At 33.6% G+C, this 20,839-nt stretch overlaps 1 protein-coding gene across 1 annotated transcript in view; it reads left to right on the plus strand.

The window, feature by feature from the left end:
• Positions 1 to 20,839, plus strand: part of LOC145326524 (transient receptor potential-gamma protein-like) — a 29,034-nt gene that overhangs the window by 102 nt on the left and 8,093 nt on the right. Inside the window, exons 2-22 of the mRNA XM_080169894.1 lie at positions 453 to 543; positions 793 to 849; positions 1,620 to 1,694; positions 2,164 to 2,216; positions 2,746 to 2,772; positions 4,517 to 4,611; positions 5,135 to 5,184; positions 5,475 to 5,511; positions 6,205 to 6,289; positions 6,887 to 6,960; positions 7,677 to 7,760; positions 8,532 to 8,615; positions 8,725 to 8,841; positions 9,076 to 9,138; positions 9,346 to 9,396; positions 9,996 to 10,074; positions 10,268 to 10,403; positions 10,617 to 10,724; positions 15,715 to 15,866; positions 17,273 to 17,324; positions 17,561 to 17,678. Coding sequence (XP_080026020.1) covers positions 453 to 543; positions 793 to 849; positions 1,620 to 1,694; positions 2,164 to 2,216; positions 2,746 to 2,772; positions 4,517 to 4,611; positions 5,135 to 5,184; positions 5,475 to 5,511; positions 6,205 to 6,289; positions 6,887 to 6,960; positions 7,677 to 7,760; positions 8,532 to 8,615; positions 8,725 to 8,841; positions 9,076 to 9,138; positions 9,346 to 9,396; positions 9,996 to 10,074; positions 10,268 to 10,403; positions 10,617 to 10,724; positions 15,715 to 15,866; positions 17,273 to 17,324; positions 17,561 to 17,678 — 1,688 coding nt within the window. The remainder of the gene's footprint in view (positions 1 to 452; positions 544 to 792; positions 850 to 1,619; positions 1,695 to 2,163; positions 2,217 to 2,745; positions 2,773 to 4,516; positions 4,612 to 5,134; positions 5,185 to 5,474; positions 5,512 to 6,204; positions 6,290 to 6,886; positions 6,961 to 7,676; positions 7,761 to 8,531; positions 8,616 to 8,724; positions 8,842 to 9,075; positions 9,139 to 9,345; positions 9,397 to 9,995; positions 10,075 to 10,267; positions 10,404 to 10,616; positions 10,725 to 15,714; positions 15,867 to 17,272; positions 17,325 to 17,560; positions 17,679 to 20,839) is intronic.

A 20,839-nucleotide genomic window follows, 5' to 3' on the forward strand; every position in this document is an offset into this window, starting at 1 on the left:
TTCGCATCGTATAATAGAAAGTTTTCTGTGGATATTGAAATAAAAATTTATAAAATTTAAACCTTGGCTCCTTGGGGCTAAAAAACTGGTTCTGATTTTATTATTTTTATTTCTGAAATACGATGCTATACATGATTTTTATGTATGGCTGAGAACTGGTTCTAATTCAGCTGATATTTTTCGGTTTAAAAACAACACTGAAAAAGCACAGTTTTTGAGTAAAACAATCGCACAAGGAAATAAAATTGAAAAAATAATTTTACATTTTAAGAGTTGGGTAAATCAAAACCTTTTTTGGATCTTGAGGGATAAGACAATAGATACCATTTGTTTAACCCAACCAATCAAAATTTAGTAAAAGTACCCAGAGTTTTTAACTCAACGAATAAAAAATTTGGGTATCAAGTGTTGATATGATACCAGAGATAAATGTAATTATATATATTTTTTAGAAATCGATGAATTTCAAAAACAGATGTTAAAAATGAAAAATAAAAACAAACTAATTGTTGATGTATATGCAGAGAATGAAGAATATTTCAAGTAAAATTTATGCCAGTCAAAACGTGTCCTAATTTCTTAGCTTCTGATAGTGATAGAGATTAGTGTTTAAATTTATTTTATTCTTAACATTTTAGGACCTTTAAAGTTATCATTGTTCCATTTACTCTTGGCAAATTTTTTTTTTTTGTGTGTGTGTTAAGCCTGAATGCGGCCTTGTAAATATTTTATTAATAGCTCAGCTTAAATCTTTTAATTATTTTTTAAAAGTTATAGCATGGTTTTATTAAGGAAGATGTATAATGATAATCAAAATTACAAATTTCGTACCACTGATAAGGAAATAAGGTGAGCCTCTTTTTAGTTGCCAATCTATGTTGCTAATGTTTTTTGTGTTTAGTTTGAAAATAAATTGTATCGCTAAAAAAGGATTTTATAGATGCTTGTGTCTTTTCCTCCTTGTTTGTAGCGAAGCTGCTCTATTGTTCACGTTTACTATCCGTCCGTCCAACATTCTATGATGGAAATATGCTTCTTTTCGGCTGCTTTTTAAAATAGACGACTAAAATTTTAATGGATGATTCCCTGTAACAATGAGCATCTAGTAAATATGAAGAACTTAGTTCGTCTGTCTGTCAATTGTGCTTCAAAAGACAAAGATACATATTTTCTAATAAAAGGTTTTGTGATTTTTAATCGCATAATCTCATACTTTCTGAAAATCTGCTCTTAAATTCACTTTGACCGTTTATAAATCCATAATTTTCTTGTGATCCGTTACTTAAGGACATGTCATCCTTGTTCTTGAAGAAAAAATCTTTGAATCTAATCAAGTTGATTGATACATACTGAAAGTAATTATAAATTATAACCAATATGTTTTTAGCTTTTGATATTGCCCTAGCAAAATGGGGAGATATGTCACTGCTTTTGGCCTACCTATTCTATTGACGTCAGTAAATACCCTATGCCCCATCTCTTTTCTAGCGGTTTTTTCCCCTTACCTTTATCTTTCCCTCTACTATGACGTAAATAAATTAGGTAGTCCAAAGCGGTGAAATCTATCCCCATTTTCCTAGGGCACTAAACACTGCTACTCCTTGTTTCCATGTGTTTAGATCATTTTGTCAGTTGAGTGTCGAGGAAATCATAAATGTAGAAACTGATAAAACTGGAGTTCTAAAAATATTCGAGTATAAAATATTTTTATAACGAAGCTACTCAATAATTATAAATGTCCGTCCGTTCGTTCGTCTGTAAGAAATAGTATGGGAGAAATTGATTCTTAGGACTCATATTCAAGATAAATGACTGAATTTTTAGGCAGATTCACTATACTGATGATCATGCATAATTTACTTTGTCCGTCGGTCTGTCATTCATGCTACATATGACCTATAATGTTTTATTTGTGCATTACTACTCATGGATGATGTCATCCTTGTTTTTACATTAATTTAAATTCAATTTCAACACTATTCGCATAACTGTATATTAAAACCTCAGATTAAGTTGGTATTTAAAATTTCTGCCACTCTGGCATTTTTAGGAAGTGTAATTTGTGTTTTTTAGGAAGGGTGGGATAAAAAATATCATGAAGATATTACAGCAATATACAACTGGTTTAATTTTTTCGAGGTTTTGATAAAAATTATTATTTAGAAAGTTTTTGATGCGACCAAACGTATCAGCTGAAGTTTATCATCTACATCTTAAGGAAATTCATACCAACATTTTGATGGGAGGGGGGGGGGGGTAATTCAGGGTTAGATTTGGTACAGTATATCTTTTAGTATTAAAAGAGCTACTCTTTCCTGTTTGCCTAAAAGTCACGTGAATGAAGTGTTATTTTTTTCGCGTGATTCCGTAAGGTTAGGTGCAAGCTTCCAGTCAAATGCTCATATTAGGTCAAGTTGTCCTTAATTATGACCAATCGCAAAATATCTTAAACGCAAAGAAAGAACTAATAAGCGCATTTGACTGGAACTTTCACATAACTTTACGGAATTATGCAAAAAAATGATGCTCTTTGTAATATTTACCTAAATGAATTATTACATCTACTGTACTACAAAGAAATAATTTATATTATGTGTATCATATGTATTTAATTTTCTCCAAAGTGCCCAGCTAGTACAGCAACCACCCCCGCCCCCTATACGGGTATTTGATTTCTTTGCTTGACTAGATACTTGACTGCATTTTAGTATAAAATTGCCCTAGTTTTGTCATGAATAATTTTGTAGGAGTTTTGTCAATATCTTATTAAAGGTATGTTCATTGTTTTGTATTTGTGAAAAGTTTATATCTTTAAGAAAAATTTCACCTTTTTTAAAGAAAATACTAAAATATTAGGGTAATCTTCTACCCCCTACCGGGGAAAAAGGTAATTTTGAAAAAAATGTGTGTTGTGTTATAACTGTAACCCCATATTTTCATTTTTAGTAGCGAAGCTACTCTATGGTTTGAAATGTCCATCTGTTCGTAAGAAACATTTTGGGGGAAACGTGATTTTCTCAGCTCCTATAAAAGATAGACAGCTGAAATTTTTAGTGAAGATTTCCATTATATAGGCCCATATAATATATACATTGGTAAGTCCATCTGTCTGTTATTTTGGGTGCTAGATCGATTCCTAGATTATTACTTTTTCATGATTTTCTCAATTCCTTTTCGAGATAGGGGGCTCAAATTTTCAAGGATTAATCGATTTTACATTCTACATATTTTCACTAAGTTTTATTAAGATATGTCTATAAATTGGGGTGCTAGATCGATTCCTAGATTTTTAGGTTTTCGTGATTTTCTCTATTCCTTTTCAGGATTGACGGCTCAAATTATCAGGGATTGATTTGTCTGTTAATTGCGGTGCTAGATCAATTTCAAGATTTTTAAGTTTTAAAGGTTGCGTGATTCTAAAGGTTTCTTGATTTCCCTATATTATCAAGTTTCATGTTTATTGTATGATACTGCTCTATATTAATTTTTTCCCGATATCCCTTCAGCATTTTTAATCTTCGCTACTTATGTATGTTTTCATCCCTGTTAAAACATAAATTGGGAGACAGAGTTAAGGAAGTCTTGGAATGATATAGGTAGCTGTGTTTGGTGCCCTAGGAAAATGGGGATAGAGGTTACAGCTTTTGCCCTACCTATTCTATTGACGTCATAGTACAGGGAAAGAGAAAGGGAAGGGGGGAAGATACCCTCTAGAAAAGTGATAAGGTATAGGGTATTTCCTGACATCAATAGAATAGGTAGGCCAAAAGCAGTGACATCTATCCTAATTTAGCTTGGGCACTATAGACAGCTACATGATATAGCCCAAAAAAAAGTATGACAACATCCATAAGTAGCGAAGCTCAAAAATTATGAATAGACATCTGGGGAAAATGATCTATAAAGTATGTTAAAAAAAACTTCAATAATAAAAATCACGAAACCTTTTAAAATTCCACCCGTATATCTTGAACAGGAGTTAAGAAAATCACAAAAACTTTAAAAACTAGGAATCGATCTAGCACCCCAACTAATAAGGGTATCGTAATAATACTTGATGGAAATATGTAGAGTTTAAACTTATTTAATCCTGAAATTTTCAGCTGTCTATATTGTATAGGGATCGAAAAAAATCAAGAAAACCTAAAAATCTAGGAATCGATCTAGCACCCCAACCAATAAAGGCATCATAATAAAACTTAATGGAAATATGTAGAATTTGAATTTATTTAATCCCTGAAAATTCATCTTTAACAGGAATTGAGAAAATTGCAAAAAAGTAAAAATCTAGGAATCGATCTAGCACCCCAATTAATAGACAGATAAACAAAACAATGTATAGATTAGATGCGCACATGTCATAGTAAGCTTCACTAAAAATTTTAGCTGTATATCTCTAATAGGAGCCGAGAAAATCACGTTTCCCCCATAGCGTTACTGACTGACTGACTGACGGACGGACAGACAAAGTGAATCATAGAGTAGCTTCGCTACTAAAAAGATTGTATTTGATCAGAGTCTGTAGAAACAGAGAGGCCGGAAGCATTGAAAATAGTTCTCCAGTGGATAACTGAGATTGCAAAATTGGAAAAATTTGAAATTTTGTTAAAGGTAATCTTTTGTTGGCGTAGAGTTGGCGTAAAACTTGTTTTTTTATGTAACTGCTGAAGGGTACTGTGTAAGAAGAGGAGACATAAAGGAAAAGAGTTGTGGGGAATTGTTTGTCAGAATCAATTTCCCTTGTCCCTGATTTTGTTAATCTTTTTATATTAAAAAATGTATCAGTAAATAATACATGCTGCTCTAAATTTCAACTGTGAATTATTCGTTCATATGTTGGAAATAAGATTTTATCGCATCGTATTAAAGACAGTTTTCTGCGGACGGATAGTAATATAAATTAATATAACCCAGGCTAACAAAACTGGTATTAATTGTGTGATTTTTATTTTATTATTCGTGGAAAATTATTTTCAATTTGATGCAATACATGATTTTTCAGTATGGCTAAGAACCGGTTCTAATCCACCGGATATCAATCGGTGACTAAGACATGCTTTTTTTAATTGAGCCTAATTATGCTATGGTATTATTTGTCCTGTATTAGATTCTATTGTATCCTGTATTTTTTTAGGATTGGGATAGAATAAATGAAAATGAGCCCTATTCTGATAAAGGATTCTGGTAAGTTGATTAGATAAAAAGAACTATAAGCAGGGCTCGGCAGCCACTTGAATTCGACAATTCATTTTTTTATTTTAGATTTAAAAAGAAGTATACGAAAACTTCTTTTTTGAAGAATGTTTGCTTTCTTCAGATGTCAATGTAAAATATACCCAAGGAGGGAGAGAACAATGAAAATTAAATCAATATCTTTCCCTTTTTCTTTCTCTCTCTATATTATATTTGTATATTGACATCTACGCATGTATGACCGCTTTCGGTCTTGTTGATAAACACTTTGTATTTCTCAGGATAAATAACAGTATGATGGCTAGAGCTTGCATGAAGGTAATTAACAATCACATATAAATTATCTTAATCTAGAGTTCAGGTATGTCATTATCGATAGACGTTAAATTAGTGTACATGACCAATGATTTTAAACAAAATTGACCCCTCTGTGTAATAAAAATGTTGGCTAAAATGCTTGACAAAAATTCCATCTGTAGATCACAATTTAATCACTTGGACACTCAAATAGATGAACAAACCAACCAAAATTCAATAAAAGTTCCATAGGTTGTTAAGCCAACGAATAAGAACACGTTATTAAAAAGCTTTGGGGACTAGTGTAATAAACAGCTCTATGTCCCCTCCCTCCCTGAATGCGTCCACTAATTGAAAAGCTAGATGGCATGTTTCCTGAAAATCGAATCCAATTAATATCCGGTGGATTAGAACCGGATTGGAGCCTTACTGAAAAATTATGTGTAGCATCGTATTACAGACAATTTTTCACGAATGAAAATATAAATATAAAAGAATAAAACCAGTTTTAATCTTACAATTTTTCATTTAATAACAGCGGAAGCTGACTATAATACGATGCGATGAATAACTATACACATTGAAAAGGTTAATTAGGGGAGAGTCGTAACTTTTCTTTTTTAATTTTTTGCAAATTTCCTATCCCCTACATTCTAAAAAAAATTAAGTCTGTATGAAATTGATTTTTAAAGATTGTTTTTTTTTTCTTAACAGGATAATTTTGAAATGGTGCTGACATTTAGAACTTATAATTTTGACTTGACTAGTGATCCAGAATATATACAAAGAAAAAATGAAGGTATTATTTCAATATTATGAGACAAATGGGTGAAATTATAATTATTTACTAGCGGCTACACCCCTAGAGTCATATATCAAGGGACACTTGTGTGAAAGGGGGGGGGGGGGAAGGAATGGACACTCCGCTATTGATTTTAGTTTAAAAATAAAATAAAAATAAATTTTTCGGAGGTTTTTTATTTTTTTTCTTGTGTCGATTTCTCCAGGGAGGGTGATGGTATAAACTCCCCCTTGTCTCTCTGGTCATTTTGAATATTGAAATCCTATAATCACTGAGCTACTTGGAAATATAATTGTCTGTTCGACATAACAGAGTTTGGCAGCTACAGCTAAAGATGCCATTGGCAGTTGCATGTCTAACTCTTATATTATAAGCAGCCGCAGACAAGACTACGGACAAATAGATTTTAAGAGCATTTGTTAAAAACAAGAATATATTTATTTAAGAAAGAAATCAAAAAATTATAGACTAGCTTCGCTACTAAAAATTAATAAAATGCTAGCTAAATTTCAACTATAGATAAATATTTTTTATATATTTCATATAATTTTTCACAGTTGTTATTATACTCTTATGGACATAATTTATTTTCAGAAGAGCATGAAACTTGTGGCTTGTTATATGGAGAAGTAAATGAAACTTTGCCTAATCTTTCATATGAATTTAAAGTAGGAAATTAAAAATTTAAACTGCTAAAAAGAAATTATAAATGTAAAGTTTAAGCTGTTAATCCTTATACTAAAGTAACAGGATGTTTGTTTGTGTGTCTGTGTGTACCGAAGGATCTCGCTAACCGCTGAACCGATCGGGTTCTCCTTAACAGGGTAGATTCTCATATGTCCTGGGAAGGTTTTTAACTATTTTGGGGGAGGGTACCACCACCCTCCCAAGAGAAATGACAAAAAAATTGAAAATTTTCTTAATATCTGGGAGACTTCAAAGTAACATTAAGAGGTATCCGTAACATAAAGAATTATCGTAGAGACTTTAACAAACAAAAACTTTTAAAGTGCCACTAGAGGCCTCTAGGGGCGTAGCCGCTAGTTGGGAATATTGTAACATCAAGTTAAGTATCGTTTCTTTTGATATAATGTCTTTATTTGGCATGTTCTCACAAAGTGCCTTGTTCAGCACCGAAATCCCTCTTCCTCCATATTTTGAAACAAAATTTTAAAAAAGGGAGTAGGTCAGGTTAAGTTAGGTTATATTGGTTACTAATTGACCCCGCAGGGTTAGAGCACCGCATAGGCCGCGCATAGTTAGGACCCCTTGCAGGGGGAAGACATACATATAAAAAACTACCTCACTTATTTATATCAAAATTAAGAGGGGATGTTTCAGTGCTCGACAGATACTTTGTGGGAGAGCACCCTTTGCTTTTCAGTATTTTAGTGCGAGTGCAATGCCTGCTTACATGCTAGCAAAATGGCATGAGAAACCTGAGAAACAGCATGATGAGCAGCATGAGGTGAACTATGAGCAGAAGTTAAAGATTTTTTCAGTATTGCGAACCTTATTAATTTAGTTTAATGGATATGTTATCATTTGGATGTTTTACCAGATTCGCAGCGTGATAAAATAACAATTTCTCTCATACACGGCATTCTTTACTCCATTTCCTCCCTTTCTACTGGATGAACGAACTGACCGATAAATGTTTTCAATGTTAGCAAAGCAACGATATTTTTTACCCAGTCATAATTTCCACCTATATTCTATATCCATTATTAATTTCCTCTGGACTTAAAAAATGATTCTTAATTTAATAGAAAATAGTAGAAATTATAGATTAATAGAAATAATCCAACAATTTTTCAAATTAACCTAGTTTTATGAGGCTATTTTTGATTGGTTTTAAAATCCTTGTAATAAGGAAATAGTATGTTTGTCTGTGTATTTAAAAAAATTTCACTAATTGCTGGACTGATATGGTTCTTCTTTAAATGGTAGCTTCTCATAGGTCCTGGGAAGGTTTATAACTATTTTAGTGGGAGATTACCACCACCCTCTGAAGACGAAATTAATTCCCCCCCCCCCCCCCAAAAAAAAAAAAAAAAAAAATATCAGGACCTTTGAGAAGTTACCCTGTAAAGAAGAACCATATCGGTTTAACAGTGAGCGAGATCCTTTTATTATAAAAATTTTAAAACCAATCGCATATACCCTCAAAACAAACCTCTCCTCTAATGCCCTTAGAGGCCTCTAGGGACGTAGCCGCTAGTTTATAAATCTTTTTAAGGTTAGAGATCCTTTGTCATCAGCCCTCTTGAATGCTTGTCTAGCCAGAAGAAAACGGAAAAATATCAAAGAAAGCGAGAAAAAGGTAAATAACAATAGATGTATTACCCTAGATTTGCGGTAAGACACAACAATCTGTCAAACGTGAAAATTCTATTAGATGAAGATAGACACAACCTATTTCATATTTTCAGTACAGAACAGTTGAGGATAGATGCAAGAAGTTTGCCCTAACCATGCTGGACTTGTGTAAGAATACAGAAGAGGCCAGCACACTTGTCTATGGAAAAGAAAATCTTGCCTGTTTCAAGGCACACTCTCCCTTAATCTAATCAAACCTTAAACCGAAGGAAATAACCTTTACTCTATTTTTTTTTAATTTAAACAAATTAATGAAGAAATAGAAAATATGCAATAACTAATAGAGCTGTATTATCTTAAAAATTAGGGAAAGTTGAGGATAAAAATAGTTTTTCTTTTGATAAATCATACCTTCTTCTGAGAACTACCCAATTTTGTTTATGATTTATGGATTGTTGTTACAGGATGACCCAAAGATATGTGGCTGCTTTGGAACCTCCAGTTTTGACTCCACTATTTGCTCCCGTGTAACTATTGAAAAGTGCAGCTACTCTATACTATTTAGTCCTACGTCCAAATTTCAGTGCAGTAGAAAAAAAAACTTTTTTTAGTAAATTAATAAGTTTCAGTCGCCTATCTTTCATAGGAGCCGCGAAAATCATGTTTTCCCTAAAACGTTTCCGACTTAGAGCTAACTTCACAGTAAGAACACACTTATTGCTTATTTGTTTCAGAGTACAATAACACATGGACCAAAGTTTGTGAGATTGGTTATTGCTCTTCATGTAAGGATTCTTCTCATTATTATCATTTATGCCTTAACTGAGATGTTTACTACTAGCTGCTCGTCTCTAGATGCATCTAGCGGAACGTAGAATATTTGTTTACCCACATTTTTACGCTAGATTGGGTTGATTTTGTATTTTTTTGTTTTTTTTTGTGATTTCTCTTGTGAGGGAGGTGATACCCTCCCCCAAAATAGTTTTAAACCTTCCCAGGACCTATGAGAAGCTACCCTGTAAATGGAAAACCATATCAGTTCAGCGGTTAGCGATATCCTTTGGTACAGACAGACACCCTGTACTTTATAATAAGGATTTATTTTAGTTTTGCTAGGGATATTGGACTGTAAATATGACTTGTACCTAAAAATTTATAAACACAATTTATCAAACACTTTGGGTACTTTTGATAAATTTTAATTGATTGGCACAAACTTTCAGTGCCCAAATCTTTTCAGAAATAAGTTAAATTCATTGAAAGTATGATTTTATTTATTATCAATTCATCGTCAGTTGTCTTTGTAGATATTAAAAAATGGAAGATTCTGTGTCGTAAAAGTTCTTGCAAATATAGGTATTAAATGAGAAAGATAAATTGTCAGGACAAACATTTTGACTTTGTATCCCATGACTACAGTCAGCAAGTATTCAGAGAAGCCTGGTACAAATCTGAAATTACAGGTGTGATTCAGCTTTCGCGTTTTAAACAAATAACCGCTATTAATCGGTTTTGAAGACATACTGAAATATCCTCTACAATTTTGGTGGGGTTTGAAAATAGCAACCCACTAAGCTCATTTTTTCTGCTGATTAGAAAAGCAGTTACGGTTATGGCTGTTAGCAGCTGAAAATCGATTAATTGTTATATTTACAGGTTGTGAATCGGTTTGGTTGAAACCAGCAAAGAAATTTAATATTAGGGAAAGCCTAATTATTCTCATAAATGCCATCAGAATAATGATTTGGCTTCCATTTGCAGTTGTTCTATATCCTTTCTATAAGTGCATCTGGTTAGTACCATTTATATTTTAATAAGTTTGAGTAGCTAAGCAATTCTGAAAATATTGCCTGTATGTCACTCTGAACTGTGAGGTCTCCTGTATTTTTAAATAAAATAATTTTCTATATATTTGATGAATTAATAAGATACAATAATTTTAATAAGTGGTTTTAAAGTTTTAAAAAGGTAATGTTACTGAACCTATTAATATTTTGTTTTACAGCAAAGTAGACAAAGTAGATGACAAAGTAGATGACAAAGAAGATGAACCAAATAAATGTGAAAAGTTGGTCCTAGAGCATGTTTATTTCTTCTCCTATCCAGTGAACAGGTTGTTATTCCAATATAAGTCTATAGATATAGAACTATAACCAAACAATTACGTTAATACCCATGTTGGGGACCTTTTTCGTCTGCTAGCAAATTGCTTTCTGCTCTTTTGTAGCATCTTTGCTGGTTAGTTATCAAAAACCCAATTGAAAGCCGACACAGGGTCGTCGAGGTGGGGGCATACGGTTATTTAACACCATCCCCCTCTATTGTTTCACTCAATTATTCAGATGGTTTATCATTATTAATTAGGATAAGATATAACATAGAGACGCATACCATACTTCCAGAAATTATTATATTGGCAACCTGGTCTTAATTTAACTGGTTTCTATTTCAAATCTGCAACCTTAAATAAAGAGAACTGTCTGTCAGACTTCTATAAAAGAGATTTGTTTATTTTTATGCCATTTAAAAGATTTAAAAGGGGGACGTAACTGAAGCTTTTTTGATGCAGGGGGGGGGGTTTCTCAGGAACCTTATCTTATGGTTTCAAAGTCAACCCCCTACCCCAACCTCCTAGCCCCACGGGGCTCAAAAACTAGTAAAAATGAACCTAACCTTAATTTTCTCAGAAACCATTTGACCAATAGGGATGATTTCTTGAACCTAAGCTTTAATGGTTATTACCTAAATTTTGGTTTAGAAGTCACCCCCCTGCCCACAACTCCTAGCCCTCCGGGGCTCCTAAAAACCCTAAAAATGAACCTAACCTTAATTTTCTCAGAAACCATTCGACTAATAGAGAAGATTTCTTAAACTTAAGCTTTTATGGTTATAACCTAACTTCTAGTTTAAAAGTTACTCTCATGCCGCCAACCCCTAGCCCTCCGGGGCTCAAAAAACCCTAAAAATGAACCTAACCTTAATTTGCTCAGAAACCATTCGACCAATATAGATGATTTCTTGAACCTAAGCTTTAATGGTTATTACCTAAATTTTGGTTTAGAAGTCACCCCCCTGCCCCCAACTCCTAGCCCTCCGGGGCTCCTAAAAACCCTAAAAATGAACCTAACCTTAATTTTCTCAGAAACAATTCGACTAATAGAGATGATTTCTTAAACTCAAACTTTTATAGTAATAAACTAAATTTTGGTTTAGAAGTCACCCCCCTGCCGCCAACCCCTATCCCTCCGGGGCTCCAAAAAACCCTTAAAATTGACCTAACCTTTATTTTCTCAGAAACCATTTGAACAATATAGATGATTTCTTAAACTTAAGCTTTTATGGTTTTAAACTAACTTCTATTTTAGAAGTTACTCCCCTGCCGCCAACCCCTAGCCCTCCGGGGCTCCAAAAAACCCTAAAAATGAACCTAACCTTTATTATCTCAGAAACCATTTGACCAATAGAGATTATTTTTTAAACTTAAGCTTTTATGGTTATAAACTAACTTTTAGTTTAGAAGTTACTCCCCTGCCGCCAATCCCTAGCCCTCCAGGGCTCAAAAAAAAACCCTAAAAGTGAAGCTAACCTTAATTTTCTCAGAAACCATTCGACCAATAGAGATGATGTCTTAAACCTAAGCTTTAATGGTTATAAACTAAATTTTGGTTTATAAGTCACCCCCCTGCCGCCAACCCCTAGCGCTCCGGGGCTCCAAAAAACCCTAAAAATGAACCTAACCTTTATTTTCTCAGAAACCATTTGACCAATAAAGATGATTTCTTAAACTTAAGCTTTTATGCTTATAATCTAACTTCTAGTTTTGTAGTTACCCCCCTGCCGCCAACCACTAGGCCTCCCGGGCTCAAAAAACCCCAAAAATAAACCTAACGTTAATTTGCTCAGAAACCATTTAATCAATAAAGATGATTTCTTAAACTTAAGCTTTTATGCTTATAAACTAACTTTTAGTATAAAAGTCACCCCCCCCCCTGCCGCCAACCCCTAGCCCTCCAGGGCTCAAAAAACCCTAAAAATTGACCTAACCTTATTTTTTTCAGAAACTATTTAATCAAGAGAGATGATTTCTTAAACTTAAGCTTTTATGCTTATAAACTAACTTATAGTTTAGAGGTCACTCCCCTGCCGCAAACCCCTAGCCCTCCGGGGCTCAAATAACCCTACAAATGAACCTAACCTTAATTTTCTCAGAAACTATTTGATCAATAGAGATGATTTCTTATACTTAATCTATTATGCTTATAACCTTACTTTTAGTTTAGAAGTCACCTCCCTGCCGCAAACCCCTAGCCCTTAGAGGCTCAAAAAACCTTTAGAAATGAACCTAACCTTAATTTTAAAAATCAGCATGTTTTAAATGGGCATTTGGACTTTCTGTTAATAATTATATAGAGTAGCTACGTTTTTAAAATTGTACCTAAATGATATAGAAATTATCATGCAAAGTTGAAAATCAATAGGACAATTATAATATGTCTAAAATAACGAAAAAAAGTTAACCCTCACAGACCAAACCTAGTTAAAGAAAAGCTTTGCTTTAACAAAATTTTTAATTAAAAAAGTATAGAGTCCCAACTCTTTTCCCATAACAGATGAAGTCCAAAATATCTTCTAAACTGAAATTTAATTTATAAGCATAAAAGCTTAAGTTTAAGAAATCATATCTATTGATCAAATGGTTTCTGAGAAAATTAAGGTTAGGTTCATTTTTAGGTTTTTTTGAGCCCTGGAGGGCTAGGAATTGGCGGCAGGGAGGTGACAACTAAACTAGAAGTTAATTTATTAGCATTATAGCTTAAGTTTAAGCAATTATCTCTATTGATCAAATGATTTCTGAGAAAATTAAGATTGGGTTCATTTTAGGGTTTTTTGAGCCCCATAGGGCTAGGGGTTGGAGGCAGGCTGGTGACTTCTTAACTATAAGTTAGTTTATAAGCATAAAAGTTTTAGTTTAAGAAATCATCTCTATTGGTCAAATGGTTTCTGAGAAAATAAAGGTTGATCCCCGGAGGGCTAGGGGTTTGCGGCAGGGGGGGGGGGGGGTGACTTCTAAACCAAAAGTTAGGTTATAACCATAAAAGCTTAAGTTTGAAAAATCATCTCTATTGATCAAATGGTTTCTGAGAAATTTAAGGTTAGGTTCATTTGTAGGGTTTTTTTGGAGCCCCGGAGGGCTAGGGGTTGGCGGCAGTGGGGTGACTTATAAACTAGAAGTTAGTTTATTAGCATTATAGATTAAGTTTAAGCAATTATCTCTATTGATCAAATGGTTTCTGAGAAAATTAAGGTTAGGTTCTTTTTAGGGTTTTTTGGAGCCCCGGAGGGCTAGTGGTTGGAGGCAGGGGAGTGACTTCTAAACTATAAATAGTTTATAAGAAGCTTAAGTTTAAGAAATCATTTCTATTGAACAAATAGTTTCTGAGAAAATAAAGGTTAGGTTCATTTATGTTTTTTTTTGATCCCCGGAGGGCTAGGGGTTGGCAGCAGGGGGGTAACTTCTAAACCAAAATTTATTTTATAACCATAAAAGCTTAAGTTTAAGAAATCATCTCTATTGGTCGAATGGTTTCTGAGAAAATTAAGGTTAGGTTCATTTTTAGGGTTTTTTGGAGCCCCGGAGGGCTAGGGGTTGGCGGCAGGGGGGTGACTTCTAGACCAAAAGCTAGTTTATAACCATAAAAGCTTAAGTTAAAGAAATCATCTCTATTGGTCGAATGGTTTCTGAGAAAATTAAGGTTAGATTCATTTTTAGGTTTTTTTTTGAGCCCTGGAGGGCTAGGGGTTGGCGGCAGGGGAGTAACTTCTAGACTAGAAGTTAGTTTATAACCATAAAAGCTTAAGTTTAAGAAATTATCTCTATTGGTCAAATGGTTTCTGAGATAATGGTTAGGTTCATTTTTAGGGTTTTTTGGAGCCCCGGAGGGCTAGGGGTTGGCGGCAGGGGAGTAACTTCTAAAATAGAAGTTAGTTTAAAACCATAAAAGCTTAAGTTTAAGAAATCATCTCTATTGTTCAAATGGTTTCTGAGAAAATAAAGGTTAGGTTCATTTTTAGGGTTTTTTGGAGCCCCAGAGGGCTAGGGGTTGGCGGCAGGGGGGTGACTTCTAAACCAAAATTTAGTTTAATACTATAAAAGTTTGAGTTTAAGAAATCATCTCTATTAGTCGAATGGTTTCTAAGAAAATTAAGGTTAGGTTCATTTTTAGGGTTTTTAGGAGCCCCAGAGGGCTAGGAGTTGGGGGCAGGGGGGTGACTTCTAAACCAAAATTTAGGTAATAACCATTAAAGCTCAGGTTCAAGAAATCATCCCTATTGGTCAAATGGTTTCTGAGAAAATTAAGGTTAGGTTCATTTTTAGGGTTTTTTGATTCCGGAGGGCTAGGGGTTGGCGGCATGAGAGTAACTTTTAAACTAGAAGTTAGGTTATAACCATAAAAGCTTAAGTTTAAGAAATCATCTCTATTAGTCGAATGGTTTCTGAGAAAATTAAGGTTAGGTTCATTTTTAGGGTTTTTAGGAGCCCCGGAGGGCTAAGAGTTGGGTGCAGGGGGGTGACTTCTAAACCAAAATTTAGGTAATAACCATTAAAGCTCAGGTTCAAGAAATCATCCCTATTGGTCAAATGGTTTCTGAGAAAATTAAGGTTAGGTTCATTTTTAGGGGGTTTTTGAGCCCCGTGGGGCTAGGGGGTGGGGCTAGGGGGTTGACTTTGAAACCATAAGATGTTCATACCCATAAAAGCTTAAGTCCAAAAAATTTACACGGTTCATCAAGTGGTTCCTGAGAAAACCCCCCCCCTGCATCAAAAAAGCTTCAGTTACGTCCCCCTTATTTAGTCTTTCTTCTTTTCATTTATCATATGTTGAAAAAATAAAAAGAATTGTAAATTACTTCTATTTAAAGCTGAAGCAGCTTATAGTGTCTCCAAAAAAAGTGGACAATTGTTACAATGCTTGGCCGAACTATCCCGTTTGACGTCAAATAGAATAGTTTGGTCAAACGTTGTACCATTTGTTAACTCTTTTAGGAGACACTATAAGATATTTTTAAAAAACTTATTCAAAATTCCTGTTTTACCATTTCAGGTTCTTTACCTGGGCTCTCAGTCATCTTTTCTTTGTTGTTCTGGTTCTTTTGGTTGTTCTTAATCCTTTAGATAAGAAAGGGTCTGTTGATGTTGACTTCTATGATATTTTGATTGCAGTATTTTCATTTGGGTTCTTACTCCAAGACATCAAGGAATATATCATAACATATCCTCATATCAAAGTAATAGGATGTCTGTATGTCTATCTGTCTGTCTGTTTGTATGTTAGTTTGTCTGTATGTGTGTACTGAAGGGTCATAGGTCCTTGGAAGGTTTATAACTATTTTGGGGTAGGGTACCACCACCCTCCCAAGAGAAATAGCTCTAGTAAAATGATACCCCCCCAAAAAAAAAATTATTTTAAAAATAAAATTAAAAATTGGGGATAGTCAACCCCTCAAAAAAATCATCCAAATATTTTTTTTTTTCATTTCTTTTAAATAAAAAATTGGGTTATTTAATTCAACTCCCCCCCCCCCTTCTAAAGTGCCTCTTAGAAGCCTCTAGGGGCATAGCCACTAGTTATTTAATAAGGTAACACAAGATCTAATTAACTGCATGTCAAAGTGATTCTCTTTTACGTTTAACCCTTACAGATCGGGCCCCAATTCTCACCTTAATAGATCGGAGGGGGGGCGGGGGGTCATATTAACATATTAAAACAGCTGTAGAGCAGCCAAATGCAGCTAGGATGACCAAATTTTATGACGAACTTTTATTTTTCATAACAAAAAAATTACTTTTTCTTATCATCGCCGAAAAACGGAAAATAACGGAAACCACCATTTTCGGCGGTTACGGCGGTAAAACGGCGGTTGGCGGCGCCAATTAATATTTTTATCTGTTTATTGTTGCTCAAGGATTTACCAAAAAAAAAATTATAGGTCTCTAGCTGTAATAGAAGCTACGATATTCATGATGTATGACTGTAGTAAAAACCGGACAAAAATCGGCCATAAATTCGGTCAGGGAGCGGTCAAACGGTCATAATACCATTTTTCTCAGAAGGTCATTTATATCTAAGTATTCAACAAAAAAAAATTTAGGTTTCTACCTTATACACAAAAGTCATAATGTAGAAATTAAGATTTATTTAGATTTTTTTCTAAATTTTGTGCCACCTAACCGACTTTGACCGGACGCCACGACCGACACAGACCAGATATCCTTATAAGATCAACTCTTGCCGACGTATAATTACTAAACTTAAAAAGTCATGAAGTCACAACTCTCTATCTTACCTACAAAAAATGATATTGGAAAAATTAGAAGGGGGGTCAATATGACCCCCCCCCCCCCCCCCGATCTGTAAGGGTTAAGCCTTCTTGGGAGTTGTGGAAGAATTTATCATCTTGGGGAAAGGATAGGCACCATAACTCTCCCATGAAAAAACTCCTCTGGAAAATACAAAAAAAAAGTATTCTTTTGCTGTTGGGATGACCTCACCCTGTCTTCAAATTGCCCCTAGGGATTAAAAAAAGGGACAGTAGTACATGTACATTAATATAAATATAGAAACTGACATTAACAAAATATTTTGATGTATAAAAATATCTAGGACTTTTCCAAAAGAGAACTAATGATTGCAACCTATGACCTCGTATATCACAGGAAAAGTAACATAAATAATTGTTTGAGTTTGTGACAATCAGTGATTGTGTGTTTATGACAAATGTTTACCTATGCTTGCTCAAGTTGAAGTTTTATTGATTTCAAACCACTAATACGAGATGGAATTGACTTCAGAACTGAACCAAGCCTAACTGAATAAAAGATTTGCTTCTCAATGATAGATTACAATATTAGATTTTATTAGACTTAGATTTCTGTTACTTTGTAATGTTCAGTGTATTTTTGATTGGATTAGTTCTGAAGACATGTGCATATATAGAAGTTTGCTATGGCGAACTTATACAAAGAAGTGAAAATGAAACTGCGCTGGCTGACTATAGTTTTCTACATGTGGGTTTTAATTTATCATTCACAACTTTATTTACCATCTGTAATATAAAAAAGGATAATGTCTGTCATCTAGATTGCTCAAACAATTGGGCTTTGTTTTTTAGGAAATATATCCTACTGCCCATATAAAAGTTTTCGGATCATGGAAAGAAAACAAAGTCATTCCTAATTAGGACACAAGTCACTGGAAATTGGTCTAAGGAAGGCTACTTATGTCCTTCATCTAACAAAATCTAACTTAAGGGAGGTGACTTATGTCCTTTGTCTGACAAATTCTTACATTAGGAAGGCTGCTTATGTCCTTCATGTTGCAAAACTTAGCTTTTCTGTCCTTCACATAGCAAAACCTTACTAAACATAGCTTTTCTGTCCTTTACATAGCAAATTCTTGCAAAACATAGCAATTTCTTGCAAAACATAGCAAATTCTGGCAAAACATAGCAAATTCTTGCAAAATATAGCAAATTCTTGGAAAACATAGCAAATTCTTGGAAAACTTAGCTTTTCTGTCCTTCACATAGCTAATTCTTGCAAAACATAGCAAAATCTTACAAAACATAGCTTTTTTGTCCTTCACATAGCTAATTCTTGCAAAACATAGCAAATTCTTGGAAAACTTAGCTTTTCTGTCCTTCACATAGCTAATTCTTGCAAAACATAGCAAATTCTTACAAAACATAGCAAATTCTTGCAAAACATAGCAAATTCTGGCAAAACATAGCATATTCTTGCAAAACATAGCAAATTCTTGCAAAATATAGCAAATTCTTGCAAAACTTAGCTTTTCTCTCCTTCACATAGCTAATTCTTGCAAAACATAGCAAATTCTTGGAAAACTTAGCTTTTCTGTCCTTTACATAGCTAATTCTTGCTAAACATAGCAAATTCTTACATAACATAGCAAATTCTTGCAAAACATAGCAAATTCTGGCAAAACATTGCAAATTCTTGGAAAACTTAGCTTTTCTGTCCTTCACATAGCTAATTCTTGCAAAACATAGCAAAATCTTACAAAACACAGCAAATTCTGGCAAAACATAGCAAATTCTGGCAAAACATAGCAAATTCTTGCAAAACATAGCAAATTCTTGGAAAACTTAGCTTTTCTGTCCTTCACATAGCTAATTCTTGCAAAACATAGCAAATTCTTGCAAAACTTAGCTTTTCTGTCCTTCACATAGCTAATTCTTGCAAAACATAGCAAATTCTTACAAAACATAGCAAATTCTTGCAAAACATAGCAAATTCTGGCAAAACATTGCAAATTCTTGGAAAACTTAGCTTTTCTGTCCTTCACATAGCTAATTCTTGCAAAACATAGCAAAATCTTACAAAACATAGCAAATTCTTACAAAACATAGCAAATTCTGGCAAAACATAGCAAATTCTTGCAAAACATAGCAAATTCTTGCAAAACATAGCAAATCCTTGGAAAACTTAGCATTTCTGTCCTTCACATAGCAAATTCTTGCATAAAATAGCATTTCTGTCCTTTCAATTTATGAGATCTTAAGCTACAGACAGAAAAACTTTGCTTTTTTGTTTTCAATAAACCAGGATATCATAACACTAATGGAGTAACAATGTTGTTTGCAAAGTACAGTTGAAGCTTTCTGACTGCCCTTGTACTATGTGTGTTAGTGTCTGTGTATGTTCTCACAGCTTTAGTGGCCAGGTGGAAATATTGAGAGCCAAAATTATCAATTTAAAATTTAGAAATGAAGATTCTCTACAAAAATGTAGTCTCTTGATTTTTTTACTAGGCTCATTACATATTTTTTTTGTATTTTTTAAAATATATTTTTTTGGCCACCTAGGAATTTCATAATAGTATAGAAGGCAGAAAGTAATGTACTGTTTAAACTTCTATCTAACAGGAGATGAGAACTAACCTAACAATAGTAAATAAGGTTTAAAGAGTACATTGTTATATTATCTTATTCAGTGTTTATTTAAAATAACCAATAAAATTAAATCTTTATTCCACAATTTCATGTAACTGGAACACTGGAGAAGATAAATTTAAATCCATTGTCCTAGCATTGAATTAAAGAATTTATGTAATATATTTAAGAAGATTAATTATTTTTCATGTGACAGTTCCAATTGGTAGATCTTAAGGAGTAGTTTAATTCTAATTAATTTTTCGGGTATAGTCCCTTTCCTGACAACGCTCCTTAAGGGGCGATTCTTTATTTTTTTCATCCTGTGAGGCAATCACTAACTAACATAACCTAACCTAAACTAAAATAACCCATCAAAAGCCATTTAAAATATATAAGACGAATCGCCCCTTAAGGAGTGTTGCCACAAAAGGGACTATTCCTCATTTTTCTATTATTGAAAATATAGAATTTTGATTTGATTTTTTTTTATTTTACAATGTTTTTTTTCCACTGTTTTAATTAAACGTTCCCCCCTTTTCCTCTTGTTAATAATGTACTATTACATTGCGTCGATTATAAATTAATATTATTTAAATATTGTCTGCTAGCAATATGCAGTGGATTAGAACCGGTTCTCAGCAATACTGAAAAATTATATAAAGCATGATATGTACATTTTTATGGCCGCGGAAAGCTAAATATAATACAATGCGTCGTATATTCTTGAACTATGAATCATAAAATTATTGGAGATAAAATATCCTGTGGGGCAATCACCTAACCCAATATAACTTAACCTAACCTAAATAACCTCTAAAACGCCATTTTAAAAATACGACGAATCGCCCCTTAAAGCGTTGCCACAAAAGGGACTATTCCCGAATAATCTTATGATCTAATTAGGGATCTAAAGGGAAAGAAAATGGCCGAAAATTGATATACATCCCCAATGATGATGCACAAAATTATCCTTTCTGAGATCAAAATTAGTGGTTGAACATTTAAACACATAACTAAACTAACCAACCAATTCAAAAATCAACGTTCCAAAAGTTGGTTAATTTACGAATAAGAAAACGTTATTATAAAACTTTGGGGACTAACGTGTAATAAACAGACCAATGTCTACTCTCTATCTGGAATAATCTAAATTTAAATTATTTATATACAAACATGTATAAGTATAAACAAAATTAAACAAGGATGACAACATCCATAAAAGCGTAGCTCTAAAATCAGTAGGGTCTGTTATAGGAATCATCATGCAAAGTTTGA

The sequence above is a fragment of the Acartia tonsa genome, chromosome 8, assembly GCF_053477335.1.
Source record: "Acartia tonsa isolate MP-2025a chromosome 8, ASM5347733v1, whole genome shotgun sequence".
Classification (NCBI taxonomy): Eukaryota; Metazoa; Arthropoda; class Copepoda; order Calanoida; family Acartiidae; genus Acartia; species Acartia tonsa.